This window comes from Lepidochelys olivacea, assembly GCF_965140295.1.
Source record: "Lepidochelys olivacea isolate rLepOli2 genome assembly, chromosome: 10".
Classification (NCBI taxonomy): Eukaryota; Metazoa; Chordata; order Testudines; family Cheloniidae; genus Lepidochelys; species Lepidochelys olivacea.
The window spans coordinates 66407384-66429670 of NC_140420.1; the positions used below are offsets into that span (position 1 = coordinate 66407384).

At 39.2% G+C, this 22287-nt stretch overlaps 1 protein-coding gene across 2 annotated transcripts in view; it reads left to right on the forward strand.

Annotated features, from left to right (window-relative positions):
• Window positions 1-22287, forward strand: part of TRPM7 (transient receptor potential cation channel subfamily M member 7) — a 122565-nt gene that overhangs the window by 89613 nt on the left and 10665 nt on the right. For both annotated transcript variants that reach the window (XM_084640587.1, XM_084640588.1), the window contains exons 27-39: window positions 1152-1228; window positions 2459-2518; window positions 5833-5929; window positions 6607-6677; window positions 7645-7682; window positions 8948-8973; window positions 9488-9538; window positions 9633-9698; window positions 10373-10656; window positions 11119-11201; window positions 11535-11740; window positions 12766-12817; window positions 12913-13019. In XM_084640587.1, the coding sequence (XP_084496713.1) occupies window positions 1152-1228; window positions 2459-2518; window positions 5833-5929; window positions 6607-6677; window positions 7645-7682; window positions 8948-8973; window positions 9488-9538; window positions 9633-9698; window positions 10373-10656; window positions 11119-11201; window positions 11535-11740; window positions 12766-12817; window positions 12913-13019 (1218 nt within the window). The remainder of the gene's footprint in view (window positions 1-1151; window positions 1229-2458; window positions 2519-5832; window positions 5930-6606; window positions 6678-7644; window positions 7683-8947; window positions 8974-9487; window positions 9539-9632; window positions 9699-10372; window positions 10657-11118; window positions 11202-11534; window positions 11741-12765; window positions 12818-12912; window positions 13020-22287) is intronic.

Genomic DNA, 22287 nt, shown 5'->3' on the forward strand with positions numbered 1-22287 from the left:
GGCAGATTCATTTCAAAAGTAGGTGTTGGTTTACTAACTAAATACTGTAAATTAGAGACCAAATACTTTAAATTAGACCCAAAACCAAGTAGAGGATCATAGTCTTAGAATATCAGGGTTGGAAGGGACCCCAGAAGGTCATCTAGTCCAAAACTAGACTTAATCTAGTCTTAATCTGTCAGGCACCTGTGCAAGTGTTATCTTGCAAAAGCAATTGACTAGGGGTATCCTAAAACATATTTTCCAAGTGATATTTACTATTTAAAGTTAAGTTTTAAATTTAGACAAGAGGTGTGTTCTGATGCCATGATGTTTAGGTGCTCAAAAAGTAATATTATTTTGACTTGTAGGCGGGTGGCAAGGCATTTAATTGTAATCATTAACAGGGTTCATTATAATACAGAAAAACCTTTATACTTTATTAGTTTGTGGTGGTGTTTTTTTAAAGCAGAAAATACAAAGGATTTGAAATCCGACTGTATAGCTCAGTCAGGTCTTTAATTAAATGTACCACAGCACTAATAAGGATAAGTATTAAGTATACTTATTTTACTTGAGCCATGCCTTCATTATATGGTCCTTTTCTCTTCTGGAATTTAGAATATACTCTTCATCCATAATATATATGTTTTATAGAAATTCAGATGCGGTATAGCTTTATATTGTCAATCAATTATGTTTGTTTTCATTATAAAACCATGCGCATTGGTGGAATTCTGAAAATATTTCCTGTAACTATTAGGATGAAGTGTATATTTTAAAAACCTACCGCAGGAAACTCTGCTTTTTCTATAGTTTTCACATTGATGTAAAAATAGTGAGATTCAGAATATCAAATAAAATGGTATATGGAAGTTTCCTCTGAAACTAATCAAATTTATTTTCTTGAAGGAGTAATATTTTTAAATTGTATGGATTTCATTTCTACAGTTTTTAATGTAGGAAAAGCAACAGTTCCGTATCTTTACTAACCCATCGTTTATATCCATTTACTTCAGAGTTCTTCATTATAAGTCTTTCTCAATGAAAACACTGGCAGCATTTATTACAGTTTCTGTCCCCATCATAACAACAATATCTGGCATGTTCCAAATTTTTTCAGTGTTATTGTTGATACTGAATACTCTGTTTTTCAATTTACTGGGTCAAAGGTCACAGAGACAGCATGGAGTTGCAACAATTTAAGGAGTCAGCGATTAAAATTAAAGAAAAAAATGTTAATATTGAGGTAAGACTGAAATTTTTACTTTCAAATTGAAATCAGTAGTTTCATGTGGACATTGACATCTTTTTCATGTATAGTTTACAGTACATTGTTGAAAATATAAGAATAGATTTTTGCGAAACTAATATGAAAAGAAATTTACTAACAATCAGTAACAATGCAGCCTGAACTATGGAGGAACTACTGTTGCTGAAAAATATGAAACTAGTAAATATTTAACAGGATTTGATGGTATGTAACCTCACAGAGGCCAACATTAGTCCTGCCATTAAATAAATTAAAAATGATACCTTGACTTTATTAGAAAAATAATATAGATTCCAAGGTCAGAAGGGACTGTTGTGATCATCTGTTCTTACCCCTGTATAATACAGGCGATCATCTGTTCTTAGCCCTGTATAATACAGGCCATACACTCTGGAGATTGTTTTGGGGAAGTTGTATCTTTTAGAAAAACATCCAATCTTGATTATTACATTATCGACATATCAACATTGCTATAAAATGGAAACACTGCCAATTTGAAATTCATAACTTAAAAGCAAACTGCAGTATTTAAGATTGAAATTCACTATTTGTCTGCATGTCTTACAACTTATAAAATAAGATGACCTAATGTAATTCACTTCCTCTGGCAGACAGTTTCTTTTAAAATTGTTCACACCTAATTCCAAGGAGAAAATCTTACTTCTGAATTAACTTCAAGATTAGATGGTTATCTGTGACCAACCTTGTGATGGACCCTTGCTATTAGAGCATGAATAGATGATGTACTTTGCACTGAGCTAGCCAAGAGTATTACTAAAAGATTGTACTGAATGCTGATATAAAGTATGCATCTGTTTATGTTACTGGAAACGTCCGCTTTAAATAGTCAAGACTCAAGACATAACTTGAATTTCCACTGAAAGTAAGAGGTGGATATGGGAGGGATATATTAATCTATAGCTACTATAATGTGGAAGATCCGGTTTGCTCATTGTAGTAGAGAGAATAGGGAACCACTTGCAGTCATGTCAACAGATTCTCAAATAGATGAGGTGAGGCTTTAAATATGTAGTTGGGAGAATTCCAGTTTAGTGTACATTCATAATGCTTCTAGAAAACTGGAGTTCTGAAGAGGTTTTTTTATTTATTTATTTTTTGTTGCTGAAGCACTCAATTAATACAATATGTGACCTTGAAGCATTTTAATTTGTGTAACTCAGTCCATTATATCATTTTCTTCCACAGGAGCAACAGGAGGACTTTAAGAAAGCTATTCTGGAGGGGATGGAGATGACCAAACAACAGGTATTTGGGAAGCCTTTGATTTTTGTTACAGTTGAGGAACCATTGCATCTGGCTCGGTGCTTTCATTCATGCATGAGTTCTAAAATGAAGTATGGGAGAACCTCAAGAATCCCTGGTGTGAAGAGGAAAACTTTGGAGATAGTGGAGGTTGCACCAAAGAGCGGAAGCACGTTGATACTTATCTGAGTGAATCACGTTTTTGATTTGCATGTTCATAGCCCCACTCCCCACAATTGGTGGCAGTTGCACCATAGTTAAGGTTGAATTTTTTTCCATTATAATTCCATTCTCAACACTCCCACTTCCTTTCCCCTTTCCTCCCCCCCAAAAAAACTCAAATCCTTACACCCCCTCACATAGGAGTCTGGTCTATGACCAACCGAGAATTTCTCTCCCAAATTTGAAGCTAATCTAACAAACTGTTCATAAATGATTATGCCCTTTTTAAAAAAAAAAAAATGCTTAACCAAAATTAGCAAATTGTTCTAATTATTGTTTGCCATATACAAGCAAAAAATCTGAAAGGATGTAAAATTAATCTCAAGTTTTACTGACCCAGGGCCAGATCTCAGGCAAGCTAATTAAAAGTTAATGTTTAATTGCAAGTAGGATGCTAGGTGCCTGACACCCCTGTTCCTTAGATTGTCTTCAGGAGGGAATCCCTTCTCTTGCAGGCTTTGCTGCTGTTGGGAGCATTGGAGAATTTTAGCTAGCCCAGCAATCTAGCAAGTTTTGTAAAGCTGGGAGCTAGCAGGTCCTCTGCAGTACTAGAGGTACTTAAGCACCACAGGGGATGGGATGTGCAGAACTTCTACCTTGGTGAAGGAGGCCCTGCAGTTGGGGGCATATTGAATAACAGAGGCGACAACAGATTCTGTGTAGGTGCTTGAAGCTGGTTTCCCTTTGCTCTATCTGTAGGCAAATGCTCCCTCTTCACCTTTTGGAGGCTGCAAAGTCAGCTCAGCACATCAGGCTGGAGCACTCTAGCTGCAAGTCTCTAGGGACCATGTTCCCTCTAATTTTTCCCATGCATGTGCGGAATGAATTTTGTTATGTGCATCAATATGGAGGTGATGTGTGGTGGGGGTGGGGTTGAGTGTGGAAGGGAGCTCAGGGTTTGAGCAGATGGTTGGGGGCGGGTAGGGGGGAGGAAGGTGAGGGCTCCAGCTGGTGGTACAGGCTTGGGGCTGGGGCCAGGGATGAGGAGTTCAGGGTGCGGAAGGGGGCTCAGGGCTGGAGCAGAGGGTTGAGGTGGGGGGGCGGGGAAGGGCTCCAGCTGAGGCCAGGGATGAGGGGTTTGGGTTGCAGGCTGCCCCAGGGCCACGGTGGGGTGAGAGGACTCCCTCCAGCCCTCTCTCACTGCAGTAGCACCTGGGCTGGGTGAGGGGAGAGGTGCCTCTCCCTGGCCTCAGCAGCTCCAGGGCTTGAGGAAAGGCGAGCGCCTGCGTGGCCCTTGATAGGGCTGCTGCACGGCCGCGTAGCTTAGAGGGAACTTAGCTAGGGATACCTGTTTTCTGGAACCGAACACCACTGAACAACTTCTTGATATTGACAGCTCTGAGCATTTCCAATATCAGTAGAATCAGGACATGTACCATGGCTTCCTTTTTGAGCATACAAGCATTTTCAGGACACTTTACAGAGTTACACTTTGCTTGATTGACGGGGAGATGGGTTCCTACTTCTAATGTAAGCACTGCAAAGCCATGGCTGCAAGGCACCAAATGATATAATGATGATAGTGAGTAATTGAAGCCTAGATACCGCAATGAGACTGGAGCTATGGATGACACTCACTTCCCCCTCTAAGTGCATACATAAAATTTCTGTTTTGGAATATGAAAGAAATAATCTTTGTCAAGCCAACCTTAGAAGTAGAACTGCTTTTAAAAAGGCTTACAACTTCCCAACAGTCATAGGCCTGAAAATCAGTCCAGTTCACAGTCTTCCAAATTCTATGCCTCTGCTCTTTAGAATCATGGATCTGTGGATTTTATTAAAGTAATCTTTGGATTTCAGGTGACTGGTAGTGTGCTCTAGAGCTGAAATGCATGAACATATATGAATATATTCTGTGATTAGGTAGTATCTCTAATTTTTTCTAGAAAAACAAAACTTTAAGTTGAATATTGTTTTGAGGGCTGGCTGTGGCTCTGCATGTGTTCAGAAAATGTTTAATTATCGTTAAAACCTACCACCTGCACAAACTGAGGATGCACTTACTCCCTGCATAGGCCATGATGCCGCAAAGATGTAATGTGAATAGTGTCACTGACTTCTGTCGGACTGCTCACATCCTTAAGATGAAGCACAAGCACAAGCCTTTAGTCTTTGCTGGAGAAGGTATTTAAACAATTGGATTGATCAATGCCAGACTTTCTAGTAATCAACCCAAATAAGTGTCTCCACTTTGGTCTACTAAGAGTCAGTTTGTGTATTCCTTTTCATTCCATTTTGGCTTTCTTTAAGCCTGTAAACATTAACCATGTCTTTGCTTGTTATTTGGTGATCAAATGTGTTAAACATATGCAGCCTCTAAATTGTCATGTTAGAGGTAGAGAAGTAGTGTTAAGATTTTTCTAGCTTTCTGGAGAAGATGACTTAGAATATTTAAATGACTTATTGATGTCTTTGAAAATTAGTTTTAATTTGTAACACTGAATTATACAATGGGAGCTGCTAATTCACTTTTTACATATGGCTACAGTACATTTAAAACAGTGCTATATCAGTGTCAATTTACTTTTCTTTAGTAGTAAATATTCAGAATCTGGGGTGGTAAATCCTAAATTCATATTTCCTTTCAAAATTTAACTTGGTTTAATTTTACAGATTTTAAGAGTTAGAATTTGAAAAATACAATGTTAATTAACTTATAAATTGTACCATAATTAAATTATATTTGAATAGTCTAATAATATTACCAAATATGTACAGATATGAGTAGCAGAACTTAGTGTTTCTAAAGGTGTGAGATGTTTAATACATTTTTCAGTTATCTTTGTTTACTGTAGCTCTTTTTATTTCTCCTCAAACATATATCTAGTTTTTATTACTTATTCTAAAATTATTAGAATCAAGATAGCTATAAATAAGTGTTTATCTTTAAAATTTGTACTGAATTAACAAGAAAGCATGTGTGATTTTAGCAAGCTGTAAAGGTACCCTTAAAATGTATTCATGCTGTAAATTTGAAAGATGGTACGAGAGAGAGAATAGTTATATGCTGAACACTAAGCAAATTGCCAAGCTGCAGGAAGGGGAAAGTACTTCATGAATGATGACTCATAACAATGTATGTGTTTATAATACAGGCTGGTCTTCAAGCTGATTGCAGCCTAAGCGAGGTTAATTCTAAAGATGGATTTACAGAATATCACAAAAACTCTTTGGCAGTTCATTCAGAACAATGTAAGTGTGCTAATTTTTCTGGTAGTCCAATTTTATCTCTGAATTTTATAAATGATGCATAATACTTAATCATTATTTCAAAGGGTGCATCAACATAAAAATCAAACTTGTCTCTGAATGTATATTTAACCTGCTGTTACCTGAAACACCAGAGTACTCTTAACTGAGAGTAGGGAAGAATCTTCTGTATATTCTAAAAGTTTTTAACTTTGTGCATTTGTTTAGTCAGTTGTACTATTTTTTCCAAAGATAGTCAGGTTCCCCGTTCATGTACTTTTTCACATAGTTACACTGAGGAGAGAATCAAGTTTCTTATTAAAAAAAAAAAAATAAAAATTGAAAATGTAACCTTAAAATGACAAAAATTACAGGGAGATATAGATGTTACTACTTGAAACTAATAATTCATCTATTTACAAATGACTAGATTTTAAGGTGAGAGTGTTTCCTTTTAAACTTACTTTACATATATGTTTCAAAACATTTTGTTTTTGTCCTTTAAAAGACATGCCGAGTTACACATAGTAAATTTTGTGAGTGTTTAAATTATTTTTTGGGGGCTAGATTAAATGGCTCAGTTGCTCACTTTGTTAGGAAAGATTTAAGACATCCTCTATTTTGGTAAACACATACTTGTCTGGTTCTCTTGTCAGATTGTAAATTCATTTCTTTTCTAGTTCACAACAAAAGTAGAAGAGCATCAGCTGAAGATACTCAGCAAGTAGACTCTAAGGCTGCATTGCTCACGGTTTGTATACTCCAGTTGACAGTTTTATCAGATTTCTCAAATAATTTCTATAAAATTATAACTAAAATAAAACATTTTATTGAGATACAGGTTAATACCTACTTCAGATGTAGACCAGTTGACATCCATTAGTGGTATTCACTGTGAACTTGCTTGCCTAGTTAAAATAAAAAAAGTGTACCTCTATAAAACTGGGTTCTGTCTGTCTTCTGAGGAGATTATGCTCAGTAAGAGATACATTGCAGGATTTCAAAGAGGGCTTTTACTAGACAGCGAAAGAAAAGGAATCCAGATCTGACTATATCCATCATTGCCCCAATCTCTTGACACATGCTCCCTGCAGAACTAGATTCCCTACTGATACTCAACAGTCAGGTCAGAAATCATCATGAGAATGCTGGGAACATATGACTGTTAGGTCTAAAGGAAATCAGTATGAAGCTGAAACAAGGTGATGTACAGAGAGGAAAAAAATAGATGGGCTACATGGAAGAGTAATGCTCAGTTTAGGGTGTTCTCCAGTAAGTTCAGGAGGAAACAGCAGAGGTCCTGTTTTGAGTGGGAGGAAGGATAAGGATTAGTGAAGATTATTGGTACAGTTCTGTGAGGATAAGCATTAACTTGTGCTGCTTCACTGTTTTTATAAAGAATGTTCTCACTTAGAAGTAAAAGGGTTTAAATAATCCACTAAATAACCATGGTGGATATAGTCACCTTTTCTATTGTGTTAATCAGTTATTTGTTCTTGTATATCTTAATATATTATCCTTGCAGTATGTTATGATATCCTTCCACTATATTTGAATCTTTCACTTCAACTACTTTATCAATACAATCCTGAGAAATACTGCCAGTAGTACCTTTATTTTCATATCTTAACATAGACTATAAAAAGAGGTTAAGTAAACTCATTCTGCTTTCAGTATTGGGGGAAAAATACTTGTCTTTTTTTCTTTTTGATTTAAAGGATTGGTTACAAGGTAGACCTTCAAGTAGCAATCAAATGTAAGTAAGTTTTCTAATCAGTAGTGGTAGAATTGTCCAAATATTTTCTGATGCACTGTTATCTTTCTTTAGGGCTTTGGTTTTTAATTTTGACATTTAAGTTACTATGGCAGTGGCTCTGAAATATTCTAGTTGACTTAAAAAATAAATATGAGAGCATGAATCTCTGAAGTGTAATCTCTAAAAACTAGAAAATGGTAGGCATTTTAAAAATCAAAGGGAGAACTGAAACACCATATTGCAAATAGTCAACTATTTTGCAGTGGATCAAGTCTTACAATAGTCTTGCATTAATGCCCTTTTAATTTTTTATATGCCACTGGAGAACAGCTACGTTGAACTCAATGAGCAATAATTAAACACAATAAAGTGAAAAAGCGAATAAATTGTTTTCATTAAACTGTTTACAAGCATGATTTGTTTCATTTGAATGACTGCTATTCATGTAAGTTAAATAAAAGAGCTGGCCTGTGGTATTTTTCCCTAATAAGTGACTAATTTTATTCATTGAAACGTATTGACAAGTTCCATTTAAGTTAATGGAGCCACACGTACGTCTGAGGGTAGAATGTGCACCAAAATAAAATGGCCTAATTTAGAGAGACCAGATGGTGAGGTAACATCTTTTATCGGACCAACTTCTATTGGTGAGAGAGGCAAGCTTTCGAGTCACATCTCTGTCTCTCTCTAATACCCTGGGACTGAAAGGGCTACAACTACACTGCATACATGGTCTAATTTGACGCTAGCACTAGTTACTGAATATGTGTTTTTAACTATATATTTTTAGCTTCCTGGATCCTTAACCTACCTTTTATTGTGAATCCTTCCCTGAAACTACTCAGTTAGTATATTCATTAGTAATTCATCCCATTTAGTTAACTGTTTAATAAAGCCATAGGTTTAATAATCTGATAATTGAAATAGAAACTGTGAACAGGTAGTTTTCAATTCAATATCTCTGTGGGATTTGGCTCTTGTAATGAAAAGGTGATATGCTGTCATACATGAAGAGTTTATAGTAATGCTTTGACAACATATAAATACCTAATCAGGGTGTGTGTGTGGGTGTGTGTGTGTGTGTTTTAATAATTAAGAAACTTGCTACTGTCCTTGAAAAGTAGAATAAAGTAGTAAAACAATACTGCAAGCTCCACAAAGTGACTCCAGGCTGCTGTATGAAAATCATAAAGAATAAAAAAAGTGGCTATTTTACAAGTGACATCCAATACTTTTGTGTGTCACACTCTTTCTCTCTTTTACAGGCCTTCGGAAGAAGATGCCTTGAATGGTAAGCGTTTTTGCCTTAATGCAAACAAGCGGATGAACATTTTCAACATACACAACACATGTACTGCATTTTCTAATATGAGAATACATTTAACATTTGGTAGCAGAAATGAATTACAAGATGATAGGATATGGAAATGAATGAAGGTGAAAACCAAACAGAATGTGACTCTTATTTTAGAGTGCTAGAAAAAAAATGTAAGTTATGGATTTTGAAAGCAGCAATTAGCGAGAGAACTAATTCTTTTTTTTTCTGCTTGTGGAATGTGTGCTCTTTTGCATTTTTGAAGGTGTAAAAGTGAGTGTTAAATAGTTATTTAAAGAGCTAAAATAAAAGAACTAAATGTAATATCTGAGATTTGCAAAGCAACTTTCTTTTTTAGCTCAGTATTCACTTTGAGAACATAGGAAGCAAAAAGTAGAAGTAATGCACTCTTTACATGTACTGTGTGAGGTTTTAAGGCACATGCTTGTGCAGTATTCAGTATCTCGTCTCTTTTTCTTGACTTTTGTAGGTATTGCTTCTCCTTTCAAGCCGATCATAGACACCACTTACTACTACTCAGGTCAGTATCATAAAACTAATAGTTTAAGTTTAAAAATTCACATTTCTTTTTATTAGGTCTGAGAGTTCATGATTTCTATAACCTTTCTCTACAGCTGTGGAAAGAAATAACTTAATGAGATTATCACAAAGCATTCCATTCACTCCTGTGCCTCCAAGAGGTAAGAAGCTTAATCTTTGTTACTGGAGTAGGTGGAAGGGAGGTCAGAATGAGGATTTAATATTGGTTCATTAAGAACTCTGGCAAACTTTAAAAAATTGCTCAATTATTTTTAATACAGAATGGGCAGACCAAACTTGATCAACCATTTTGGCAGCATCTCAAAAATAGATTACAGGACAATAAATAGAAGTCTAGTATCAGTATCTCACAAGACACTCCCAAAGTGCAGACTTCAATTATGTCATCACATCTTTACTAATGCAGCTTGTTGGCTTAAAGGAAACTGTATGACTTAATTCCAGTAGTCTTCAGAGTAATAAAACTTCTCTGAAAAGCATGATGTAAATTGTATGGAAAAGCTCTTCAAACTGACACTTTTTTCTGCCTTGTTATGCTTATTTCATAAGGTTTCCATCACTGTGGTAACTAGGCATGCTTTGCTCGATTTAAACTGTGTGATTAATACTTCCAATGAGAGAAGCAAAAACATCATGGTCCCCTGCTGGTTTAAGAAAGAGATTAGAGAGGATTCTCCCAATCTGTTACGAGCTCCCAGTTGCATTAGAAATTTAACATCTTGATTTATCCATGTCTAAAGCATATTTATATATTTGCAGCCTTGTTTGTCATGAACTCTGAAAAGAAATGTACTATTGTACTGTGATGTTACAGGTGAGCCAGTCACTGTGTATCGCCTTGAAGAAAGTTCTCCCAGCATCTTGAACAACAGCATGTCTTCCTGGTCACAGCTAGGACTCTGTGCTAAAATTGAATTTTTAAGTAAAGAGGAGATGGGAGGTGGATTACGTCGAGCTGTTAAAGTAGCATGCACTTGGTCAGAATATGATATTCTGAAATCAGGACATCTTTATATCATCAAATCTTTTCTTCCTGAAGTTGTGAATACTTGGTCAAGCATTTACAAAGAGGACACAGTGTTACACCTCTGTTTGAGAGTAAGTTTTATTCTTGACAATTATTAGACATTGACAGGCAAAAATATTAAAAATAAATTTTCAGTAACTAGAATACAACAAAGTTCTGATGCTTCTAATGTTCTACACAATCTAGGGTGATCAGATGTCCCGATTCTAAAGGATCAGTCCCAATTTGGGGGGCTTTTTCTTATATAGAAACCTATTACCTCCCACCCCCATCCCAATTTTTTTATACTTGCTATCTGGTCACCCTAACACAAACCAAAGGCCAATTTAAACATTTCTTGTTCAATAGATTTTTATTTTGTGTCAAATAGTTCAATCTCTTGATACAGACGGAATTAAAACAGTTGTGTAGTTGTACGCAACTTCTGATAGGGAGTAAAAGGATTGACATTAACCTTCTTGCTGCTATTTTATTCCCCAAATTTTCCCCTACATTATTTAATGCAGTACTGAAGTATGGATTTTTAATTGTAGGAAATTCAACAGCAGAGGGCAGCACAGAAACTCACGTTTGCTTTCAATCAAATGAAGCCTAAATCCATTCCATATTCTCCAAGGTAAATGTGTTAAATTATTCATGACACTGCACACTTTCTACTAGTGAAGTATATTTTTATGCATATTACCATTCGAAAAAAGTGCGTCCTGGGATTCAGTACATTTTGCAAAAACGCTATTTAAGAAGTGTCAACATGCAAACCTTCAGCCACCGCCTTGGGGAAGAATATTTCCTGTTGGTACTTAACAAGGACTAGGCTTAACTCATATTTTATAACCTAGCCAGATTTAAAAATTAAGTTTGTCAAACCAAAATATTTATCACTCAGCAACTGCATAATTGTCTTATCTTATTCATTTTGGTAATATTTATGAAATATATTCTTTATAAGGTTCCTGGAAGTTTTCCTATTATATTGCCACTCAGCTGGACAGTGGTTTGCAGTTGAGGAGTGCATGACTGGAGAATTTAGAAAATACAATAACAACAATGGTGATGAAATAATTCCAACTAACATGCTAGAAGAGGTCATGCTAGCATTCAGCCACTGGACTTATGAATATACAAGAGGGGAGTTGCTGGTACTTGACCTGCAAGGTAATATACTTATTTTGAAATTGGGATTAGGGGTAAGGTAGGTTTAAATTTTCTTTACAGTGGCACCTTAATGAATTAGGGGACTGGAACACATGACTTATGAGGAGAGGCTGAGGGAACTGGTATTGTTTAGTCTGTGGAAGAGAAGAATGAGGAGGGATTTGATAGCTGTTTTCAACTACCTGAAACGGGGTTCCAAAGAGGATGGATCTAGACTGTTCTCAGTGGTAGCAGAACAAAGAGTAATGGTCTCAAGTTGCAGTGGGGGAGGTTTAGGTTGGATCTTAGGAAAAACTTTTTCACTAGGAGGGTGGTGAAACACTGGAATGCGTTACCTAGGGAGGTGATGGAATCTCCTTCCTTAGATATTTTTAAGGCCAGGCTTGACAAAGCCCTGGCTGGAACGATTTAGTTAGGGATTGGTCCTGCTTTGAGCAGGGGGTTGGACTAGATGACCTCCTGAGGTCCCTTCCAACCCTGATATTCTATGAATTATTGTGAATAGTGTTTATAGCATTACATAATAATTTTGGTCTACTTTACTTGAATGAGCAGTGGGCTTAGCTGACATGCCAATACAATGCTGTAGGAAACACTTAGGAAAAAAGTTGAATTCTTATTTATGTTCTTAGGGTGTATACAATAAAAATACTAACATTTATGTGTTGGCATTTTCAGTCCATATCTGTAGTGTCTCAATTTATCCTCAAGTGTTCATCAGACATGGAAACACTCATAGCTAAGATGTAGGAATCTTATTCTCTCTGGACAAAATTCACCTTGCATGCTGTTCAGGAACCACTTAAGCTTTCAAAATAGGGCTTGAATGGAATTTAAGTGGTGCATAGAGCTTAGGTGGGAGCCATCTGTACAGGAGTGAATATCGTCCCATAAATTTTGACTTTCTATCTTGATTTACGTTCTTGGTGATAAATTTGGAAATCCTTACTATTAAGGGATTCTGGTTTACAGTGTTAATCTATTCGTATACTGTATCCATTTTAACTCTTATATTTTGTGTAAAGGTGTGGGTGAAAATTTGACAGATCCCTCTGTGATAAAAGCTGGAGAAAAAAGGTAAGATTAATGTGTTTTGTTATAAAAAATATTAACCTGTATTTAATGTTTGACTTGGACAAATACATACCATGCTTGTGTGCTTTATTTTAAAGGTCATATGATATGGTGTTTGGTCCAGCCAATTTAGGAGAAGATGCAATCAAAAATTTCAGAGCTAAGCACCACTGCAATTCTTGCTGCAGGAAACTTAAACTTCCTGGTATGTGAGGTTTTTTATTCTTTTTTTACCCTTACTATTCGTTAAATTGTGCGTAGCTATGTCACAAGTTGACAATTTAAAGAATTAAAGAATATGGAAAATAGTAACGTTAATTCTATAATTTCACCATAGTAATCTTGTAATGTAGGTTTCAGAGTAGCAGCCATGTTGGTCTGTATTCGCAAAAAAGAAAAGGAGTACTTGTGGCACCTTAGAGACTAACCAGTTTATTTGAGCAGATAAATTGGTTAGTCTCTAAGGTGCCACAAGTACTCCTTTTCTTCTTGTAATGTAGATTTGTGTTTTATTTCCTAGGTTTAAAAAAAAAATTCTTCAAGCATGTGTCAGTGCATGGATCACAATGTAGGTGTGAATGCACCTCATGAGCACAAGAGTGAATTTTTTTTAATAGCAGTGTCCAGGGCTCCTTAAGCTCCCATACCAGGGCATAAAGGCTGAGGTAGTCTTGGCTGTCCCTCAGTTACCTCTTGCCACCCATGGCAGTGAGATGGAACACAATGAGTGTCCAACCCACTACTCTCTTCAGAGACCCTGAACCAGTTCTTTTTCAAGCTATTTGTTGATGATCAGAGATCCTAGAAATCCTTTTGCCATAGAAAAATGCAGAAAAATATGGAATTTGCCTTTTTACAGAGAATCTTTTAGTTTTTGTATTTTTTTAAAAAATAAAAACACGTTAACTATTAATAAGGCTAAGATTTTGTCACTGATATTTTTAGTAAAAGTCACGGACAGGTCACAGGCAAAAAGAAAATATTTAGGGAACCCGTGACCTGTGACTTTTACTAAAAATATTCCTGACAAAATCTGGATCTGGGGGTCCTCACACCGCCTGAAGCGGGGCAGCTGCACAAGGGGCTTGGAGCTGCCTGCAGCATCTGGGGGTCCCCTGCTGCCTGCAGGGGCTGCAAGCTGCGTGGTACCCCTGCCACCCACGGATCTGGGGGCTCGCAGTGGTCGGGCTTACCCCACTTGTGGCAGCCAGGCAGTCAGGAGCTCAAGGGGTTCCCCCAATGCCCGTGGAGGCCTGGGGGGTTTTGTTCAGTGGCTGAGGGCTATGGGGTTCTCCTGCCATCAGCAGCGGCTGGGAGGTCTGGGGGTTCCCACAGCGGCCGGGAACTGCGGGGTACCCCAGCGCTTATGGTGGCCAGGAGCTGCGGGATACCCTGGTGCCCATGGTGGCTTGGAGCTCCGAGGGGAAAAAGTGAAATCCTTGCAAGCTGCATGGAAACTTTTTAAAGACACCAAAATAGAGGCTAAACTTGAATGTATACCCCAAATTAAAAAAGTAAGTAAGAGAACCAAAAAAGTAGCTAAACAACTAAGCTTAACAGCTAAGTAAAAGAAGCATTGAGAGGCAGAAAAGCATCCTTTAAAAAGTGGAAGTTAAATCCTAGTAAGGAAAATAGAAAGGAGCATAAAATCTGGCAAATGAATTGTAAAAATATAATTAGGAAGGCCAAGAAAGAATTTGAACAACAGCTAGCCAAAGACTCAAAAAGTAATAGCAAAAAAAAAATTTAATTACATCAGAAGCAGGAAGCCTGCTAAACAACCAATGGGGCCACTGGACGATCGAAATGCTAAAGGAGCACTCAAGGACAATAAGGTCATTGCAGAGAAACTAAGTGAATTCTTTGCATCGGTCTTCATGGCTGAAGATGTGAGGGAGATTCCCAAACCTGAGCCATTCTTTTTAGGTGACAAATCTGAGGAACTGTCCCAGATTGAGGTGTCATTAGAGGAGATTTTGGAACAAATTGATAAACTAAATAGTAATAAGTCACCAGGACCAGATGGTATTCTGAAGGAACTCAAATGTGAAATTGCAGAGCTACTAACTGTAGTCTGTAACCTATCATTTAAATTAGCTTCTATACCAAATGACTGGAGGATAGCTAATGTGATGCCAATTTTTAAAAAGGGCTCCAGAGTTGATCCCAGAAATTGCAGGCCAGTAAGCCTGACTTCAGTACCAGGCAAACTGGTTGAAACTATAGCAAAGAACAAAACTGTCAGACATATAGATGAACATAATTTGTTGGGGAAGAGTCAATATGTTTTTTGTAAAGGGAAATCATGCCTCGCCAATCTACTAAAATACTTTGAGGGGGTCAACAAGCATGTGGACAAGGGGGATCCAGTGGATATAGTGTACTTAGATGTTTCAGAAAGCCTTTGAAAAGTTCTCTCACCAAAGGCTCTTAAGCAAGGTAAGCTGTCATGAGATAACAGGGAAGGTGCTTTTATGGATTTGTAACTGGTTAAAAGCTAGGAAACAAAGGGTAGGAATAAACGGTCAGTTTTCAGAATGGAGAGAGGTAAATAGTTGTGTCCCCCAGGGTCTGTACTGGGACCAGTCCTATTCAACATATTCATAAATGATCTGGGAAAAGGGGTAAACAGTGAGGTGGCAAAATTTGCAGATGATACAAAACTGCTCAAGATAGTTAAGTCCCAAGCAGACTGCGAAGAGCTACAAAAGGATCTCTCAAAACTGGGTGACTGGGCAATAAAATGGCAGATGAAATTCAATGTTGATAAATGCAAAGTAATACACATTGGAAAACATAATCCCAACTATATGTATAAAATGATGGTGTCTAAATTAGCCGTTACCACTCAAGAAAGAGATCTTAGAGTCATTGTGGATAGTTCTCTGAAAACATCCACTCAATGTGCAGCAGCTCAAAAAAGTGAACAGAATGTTGGGACTCATTAAGAAAGGAGTAGATAATAAGACAGAAAATATCATATATTGCCTCTATATAAATCCACGATATGCCTACATCTTGAATACTGCATGCAATGTGGTCGCCCCATCTTAAAAAAGATATATGGGAATTAGAAAAGGTTCAGAAAAGGGCAACAAAAATTATTAGGGGTATGGAACAGCTGCCATATGAGGGGAGATTAATAAGATTGGGACTTTTCAGCTTGGAAAAGAGACAGCTAAAGGGAGATATGATCGAGGCTTATAAAATCATGGCTGGTGTGGAGAAAGTAAATAAGGAAGTGTTATTTACTCCTTCTCATAACACAAGAACTAGGGGTGAAATTAATAGGCAGCAGATTTAAAACAAACAAAAGGAAGTATTTTTGACACAACGCACAGTCAACCTGTGGAACTCCTTGCCAGAGGGTGTTGTGAAAGCCAAAACTATAACAGGGTTTAAAAAAGAACTAGATAAGTTCATGGAGGATAGGTCCATCAATGGCTATTAGCCAGGATGGACAGGGATGGTGTCCCTAGCCTCTGTTTGCCAGAAGCTGGGAATGGGCGACGGGATGGATTGCTTGATGATTATCTGTTCTGTTCATTCCCTCTGGGGCTAGATGGACCTTTTGTCTGACCCAGTCTGGCCGTTCTTATGTACCCCGCAGCTCCCTGCCCCCACGGGTGGCAAGGGACCCTGTAGCTCCTAACAGCTGCAGGCTGAAGTCATGGATTCTGTGACATCCGCGACCTCTGTGACCAAATCTTAACCTTAACTATTAACTAAATTTTAGTGAAAGTACCAGTGTTACTTATTCAGTGTGCGCAACCTCCTCCTCTTGTGGCTGATTTTTGAATGTGCTTTAAATGTACATAGCTAAACATACTCCAATCAACTGTTTCCAGTGTATAGAGGTTACTCAATGGTGTATAGGGGTTCGTGTTTTAATGCATCTCAAATTTCACTTCAGCCTCTAGAAGTGAGTAATTAAAGTTATGAAAAGATGCTGAAAATTTAAAAAATCACCTCTAAAGACTGTCACTGAGTTTGGCAAGGACAAATTTCAAGTTGATGGTAATGTGCTGTTTTGTACTGTATGCAGTAAGGCTGTAGCTTACATTTGAAGGCAGGCAATTGTAGAACACATGGAAAGCACTAAACATAAACTGAATGAAAAGAAATGAAAACGAGGCTGAAATAGCATGAACATCAACAACAGTAAAGAAGCTTCACTGTGACTGCGTTATTTTATTAATTTTATTTTATTATTATGATTGGCACTGGCAGGCTTTGAACTTGTTTAAAATTGTAAATATATCAATAAAACGTTGTGTTCAACTGATAGCTATATATAATGGCTAGGGAAATTCAAGTTCAGCATTTCATTTTAATCACGGAAAAATAAGGATCTTTATATGTTTTTTTTAATCAGAGAATTTCAGTTTTTTTAATCACAGAAAACTAGGATCCCTGGTGATATCTTCTCTTCACAGTTCACGTATAAGGACCATTCTAAAAATAAGAAAATAGATTGCAAGAGGGTTGCCAAACTTCCTCCTGCCCCCCTATATCCTCGCCCCCCCCCCCACCTTGATATAGTGAGGTGAGGCGCTTTGTGCCAACCACCACACTGCATGGCAGTCCAAACTCTGAGTTCAAATCCTGCCCATCCTGCAGTGGACTGATCCCTATAAAGGATGGGCACAACCAATGCTTCTCCGGTCTAGGAGGGAGCCATATCCTGGATAAGTGCTTTGTGTGCAAGTTCTTCTGTGCCAGTACCCACACGTTCAGGTATGTTAGGCTCAGACTACATATATTTAGTGATCCATGTGGATCACTTAAGATCCAAAGGTGATAGTTATGACTAGAGCAATGCCAGATAAATGAGTATTGACCAGTAATCCCTCAAGCTCTCTTCATACTCCAGAATCAGGCAGTGGAAAGAAGGTGATGATTACGTGAGCAGAGTCAGCACCGTCAATGCTGACCACCTTAACGTCCACAAAGTCACCAATGCCCAAGAAGTTGGTGTCAGTAACCTCAGCACCAATCCCTTTAATGTCAGCAGTCCAGCACTGATTACCTTGGCACCATAGACCTGATGCAGATAATTCCAGCTCCTGTGCAGACTGCCCCACCCACAGACAATAAAGCCAGCACCATTTTCCCTGCCTCCCCCATAAAGGGGACACCAATTTATATAGTCAGTCCAAACATAAGCGTAGATCCAAGAGTGCAGGACGGACTTGAGACATCACTCCTCAAAACACAAAGCTCCTAGGCATTTGGGCAGAACAATAGACTCATTACAGACTGAGCTGAGCAAGAAACTCAGATATGTTGTAGAGGCATCCATTTCACCCTTAGCGATGTTCCCAGTACCAAAAAGGTGAATGGATATCTGCGCTTCCTTGAGGAGATACTTTGCTCCTCATTATCACTAAAATACTACTTGTTGCCAGCATTGAGTATCAATGTGGGAGTGTCACTGGGCTGGCCAGCCTTAACTCGGTTAATACACATATGGCATGCTACTATGGCCATATTGACCTTACTTGAGACCATCCTCCCATGTGTGGAGGAGCAGATCATCATCCCACATGTCTAGGGAAAAAAAATCATGCAGCTTCACTGGCAAGACCACTTGCACTGGAACTGGATGTGGGCCGACGGGAACAGGAGTCAATAGAGGGACAACTCCAGTCTCTTCCCAGGGAATCCTCCTTATCACTGGGCAAGGCAGTAACACCAGCACATGTTCCAGCAATAGACCACTTTAAAACGTTCCAGGACTTCCTGTCCCAAATTGCTGAGATCCTGGACATTAATATTGTATTTATTCAGGAAAAGTCTCATAAGCTCTTTGATGTCCTGAGCATGACAACACAGGCCAGAATCGTTCCCCCTAAAAATGAAAGCATTGCTGGACTATCCAAAGGACTAAGGCAGACAGACCCTGGCCACTCTTCCTTCCTCAAACAGGCAGAGAAAAAAATTGAATCCCCCAAACCCAGGGTTTTTGGTTGTCTTTGCAGCACAAGAGCAACTGAAGTCCACTTAAGGCAATCCTAAGGATAAGGACCCTAAAAATTAGATCTGTATGGGTGAAACTCATATTTATCATTCTCACTGCTGCTTTGTGTGGTGGTCTACCAAGCACTGTTTTCCAAATACAATTACGCCATGTGGGACAACATCACTCTTCCTTTCAAAAATCCTGCGGGATGGAAGGGATGAAATGGAAGGTATCATCAAGGAGGGGCACATGATTTGAGAACATCACTGCAATCAACCATGGATGCTTCTGATATGGCCAAAAGATCAAAGGTCATGGCTATGAGACAAGTCTCTTGGCTCCAGGCAACAGGCATACCATGTCAAGTACAGGCCACAATAGAAGACCTGCCTTTCAAGGGAATGGAGCTCTTCAGCCAGAAAACAGATGAAGTGTTCCATTCCCTCAAGGACTCAAGGGACTATATTAAGATCCCCAGGAATTTACACAAGTCTGTCTGTCTGTCTCTCTACAGGAAGTCTTATAAATCAATCCCTGGAAGGCAGTGGATGCCATCTTATTCCTCAGGTGATAGCCAAAATATCAGCAACTAAGCCTATCAGAAGCCTACACCTATTTTCAGGAACACCTTGCCATGTTCCACTGAGCCTGGGTTGTGAGCACAGCCAACAAATGGGCATTAGACATGACCACTCAAGGCTCCCTTTAATTTACTACTCCCTACATGCCCCCCTTCATCAACCCTTCTTAGGAACCCTATCCATGAGAGCCTGTTACAAACAGAAATGACCTCTTCATCTGGAAGCTGGATAAGTTGTACTGTGGGAGTACATGGGGAAAATGCTTCCACTCCCCATGATTCCTTATCCCAAAGAAGAAAGGGGTGGTTCTCGTATCCTAGACCTGAGGAGACTGAACAAATATATATATATTTCCTCAGATTCAGGATGGTAATGCTTGCCTCCATCATCCCATATCTGCAGGCTCAAGATTGACTTGTGGCTCTCAGCTTGCAGGATTCATATTTCCACACAGCCATCCATCTGGCCCACAGGGAGTCCCTAGGATTCATAGTAGGACCCAGCTATTGCCAATACAAGGTAGTGACATCTGGACTTTCCATGGCACACAGAATCTTCACAAAATGCCTAGCGTTGGTAGCCGAACACTTTTTTTTAAAATTTTTTTTTAAAGGCATTCATTTTTACCATTACCTGGACAATTGGTTCATCAGAGTAGATCCCAGCAGGAGGCTGCAGCACACCTAAAATTCACTCTTTCCCTATTCTCCCAATTAGGCTTCCTAGTGAAGTACAAAAAATAGTGTCTCATCCCATCACAGATGATAGAGTTCAGAGCCCTGATTGACTCCCGTTCAGCAAGAGTGTTCTTCCCAAAGACAGGTCCCTGTTGATGCAGTTGCTAGTGTGTGGGATAGACTTGAGCTTGACTATGACGGTATGGATTTGTCTGGAGCTGCCAGGCCATATGTTTGTGTGCACGTATGTAACACTTCTTGCCAGATTTTACCTGCAACCATTCCAATTCAGTTTGTTCTCCAACAAGACACCAGATAAACAAGAAAGTGGTGGTCTCATGTCACAGTACTGAGCTGGTGAAAGAAACCTGGAAGTGTGTGTGGAAGGGTAGTGTTCTCTAGCCCCTCCATAACAAAGACCTTAATAACAAACACATCAGGAACGGGCTGGGGCGTCCACCTGGACCACCTACAGATGCAAGAGACTTTGTCCCCAGAGAACATGGGGCTTCACATCTAGGCCCTGGAACTCAGAGCCATCAGTCTAGCCTGCATGGCCTTCCTACCAGTTCTTCAAAACTCTTCAGTGCAGATCCTGACAAACACCTCCACAATGCACTACATAAACAGACAAGGAAGTGCACGTGCATCTACCCTCTGCCTAGAAGCCATCAAACTAATGGACATTGTGCCACCAACATGGGATAACCCTGATGGTCCTTCACCTCCCAAAGGTCATCAACAACCTTAGCAAATTTCCTGAGCAAACAGTCACCACTCACGAGGGGTCGTTGCAGAAATCCATCATAAAGCAAATATTCCTACATTGGAGGATATTGGTAATAGACCTGTTAATTACCAATGTCAATACCAAGTGCAAGAGCTTTTGATCCAGAGCAGTTCTGAGTCTAGGTTGTTACTGGTGCCTGCCTTCTTCCAGTGGCAGGGTGTACCTCCGATGGCCTTCCCCAATATGCCTCTGGGCATTGGCCACCAACTCCTCCATCTTCGCCTGCAGGGCCTGTAGATCCTCCTCTAGATACTTACTGCTGTAGTGTCATTCCAGATCCCATGTTAGGTTACCCATTATTGGCGGAGTATGGTGGAGCCACGTTCCTTCAACAGTCAGGGTTGCCCTTTGGGGAACCGTCATGCACACGGAGGGATGCCTCGAGGGGCAGGGCTTTTTATTTAGCTTGATGGAGTGGTTCTGGGCAGTTATACACCAGTAGGTACCGTTCATTTGGACCAGCTCCGTGTGCGCCAGTTTCTCAGTGATGGCCACTTTGAACCTAGACAGATTTGTTAGAATATTATATGGGCATGTACACAGAATTTCCTTATTAGAGTGGGTGCAACATTCACGAGGATACAGTGCTCTCCCAGCGACCTCGGAGTATGCAGTGCCTTCTATCTTAATAGCATGACCCCTCCTCCATACTGGCAGGGAGGTCACCATCCTGGCTTGCTGTAAATGAGGGATGCCCAGAGGCACCAGAAGGTGAAAGAGTATACTGTGACCTGTCCAAACCGGTCTTTGGACTCTCATTGATTCTCTGTTTTCCCATGCCCACAGAGGGGTACTGGGGAGATAGGGTCCCACCACTTCCATAAGGGCTGGATGGACCCGGCCATCAAGGAGATCGGTTACAATTCGCTGTATGGTGGTGGCCAGAATTTGTTCTGCTCTCCAACTAGTCTCCTCCAGTGCCTTTTATTTTAGTACCATGTCAGTATAATTGGCACACTACTTGCGTCCTTCCCCATGCACCACAGGGACAGCAGGAGCCTCCCCATGGTCACTCCGGTTGTCCTGGTCACCCTTCAGTCCTTCCTCCTCCACCTTCTCTTGTTTACCTTTGGAGACACTTGTGGGAAATATTGTTCGTATTGGTAGATGCTGATTTAAAATAATAAAGTATTTTTTTTTTTTTTTATAGATGGCCACCACCAGTGTTTTATGGTGGCTCTTATTTGTCTTCACTTTAGATGAGCTGGAGAATGGATGGCATAGAGCAGCAGAGCCCGTATGCATTCCAGGGCTACCAGCTCCTCCCACCCTGGCCCATACCGGACCTGATGTTTATATTTACCGCCTAGTTTTTTTTAATTTACTTTTTTTGAGTGGGGCTTATGGTTGCATATAGCTTTTTAAAATTTACTTCCTTTTTTGCCACTATAGCTGCACAAACTTTAATAGGACTTGCTTGTGCAATTTTTTGGCCCATTTATCTTCCCAGTAATTTCCTTTTT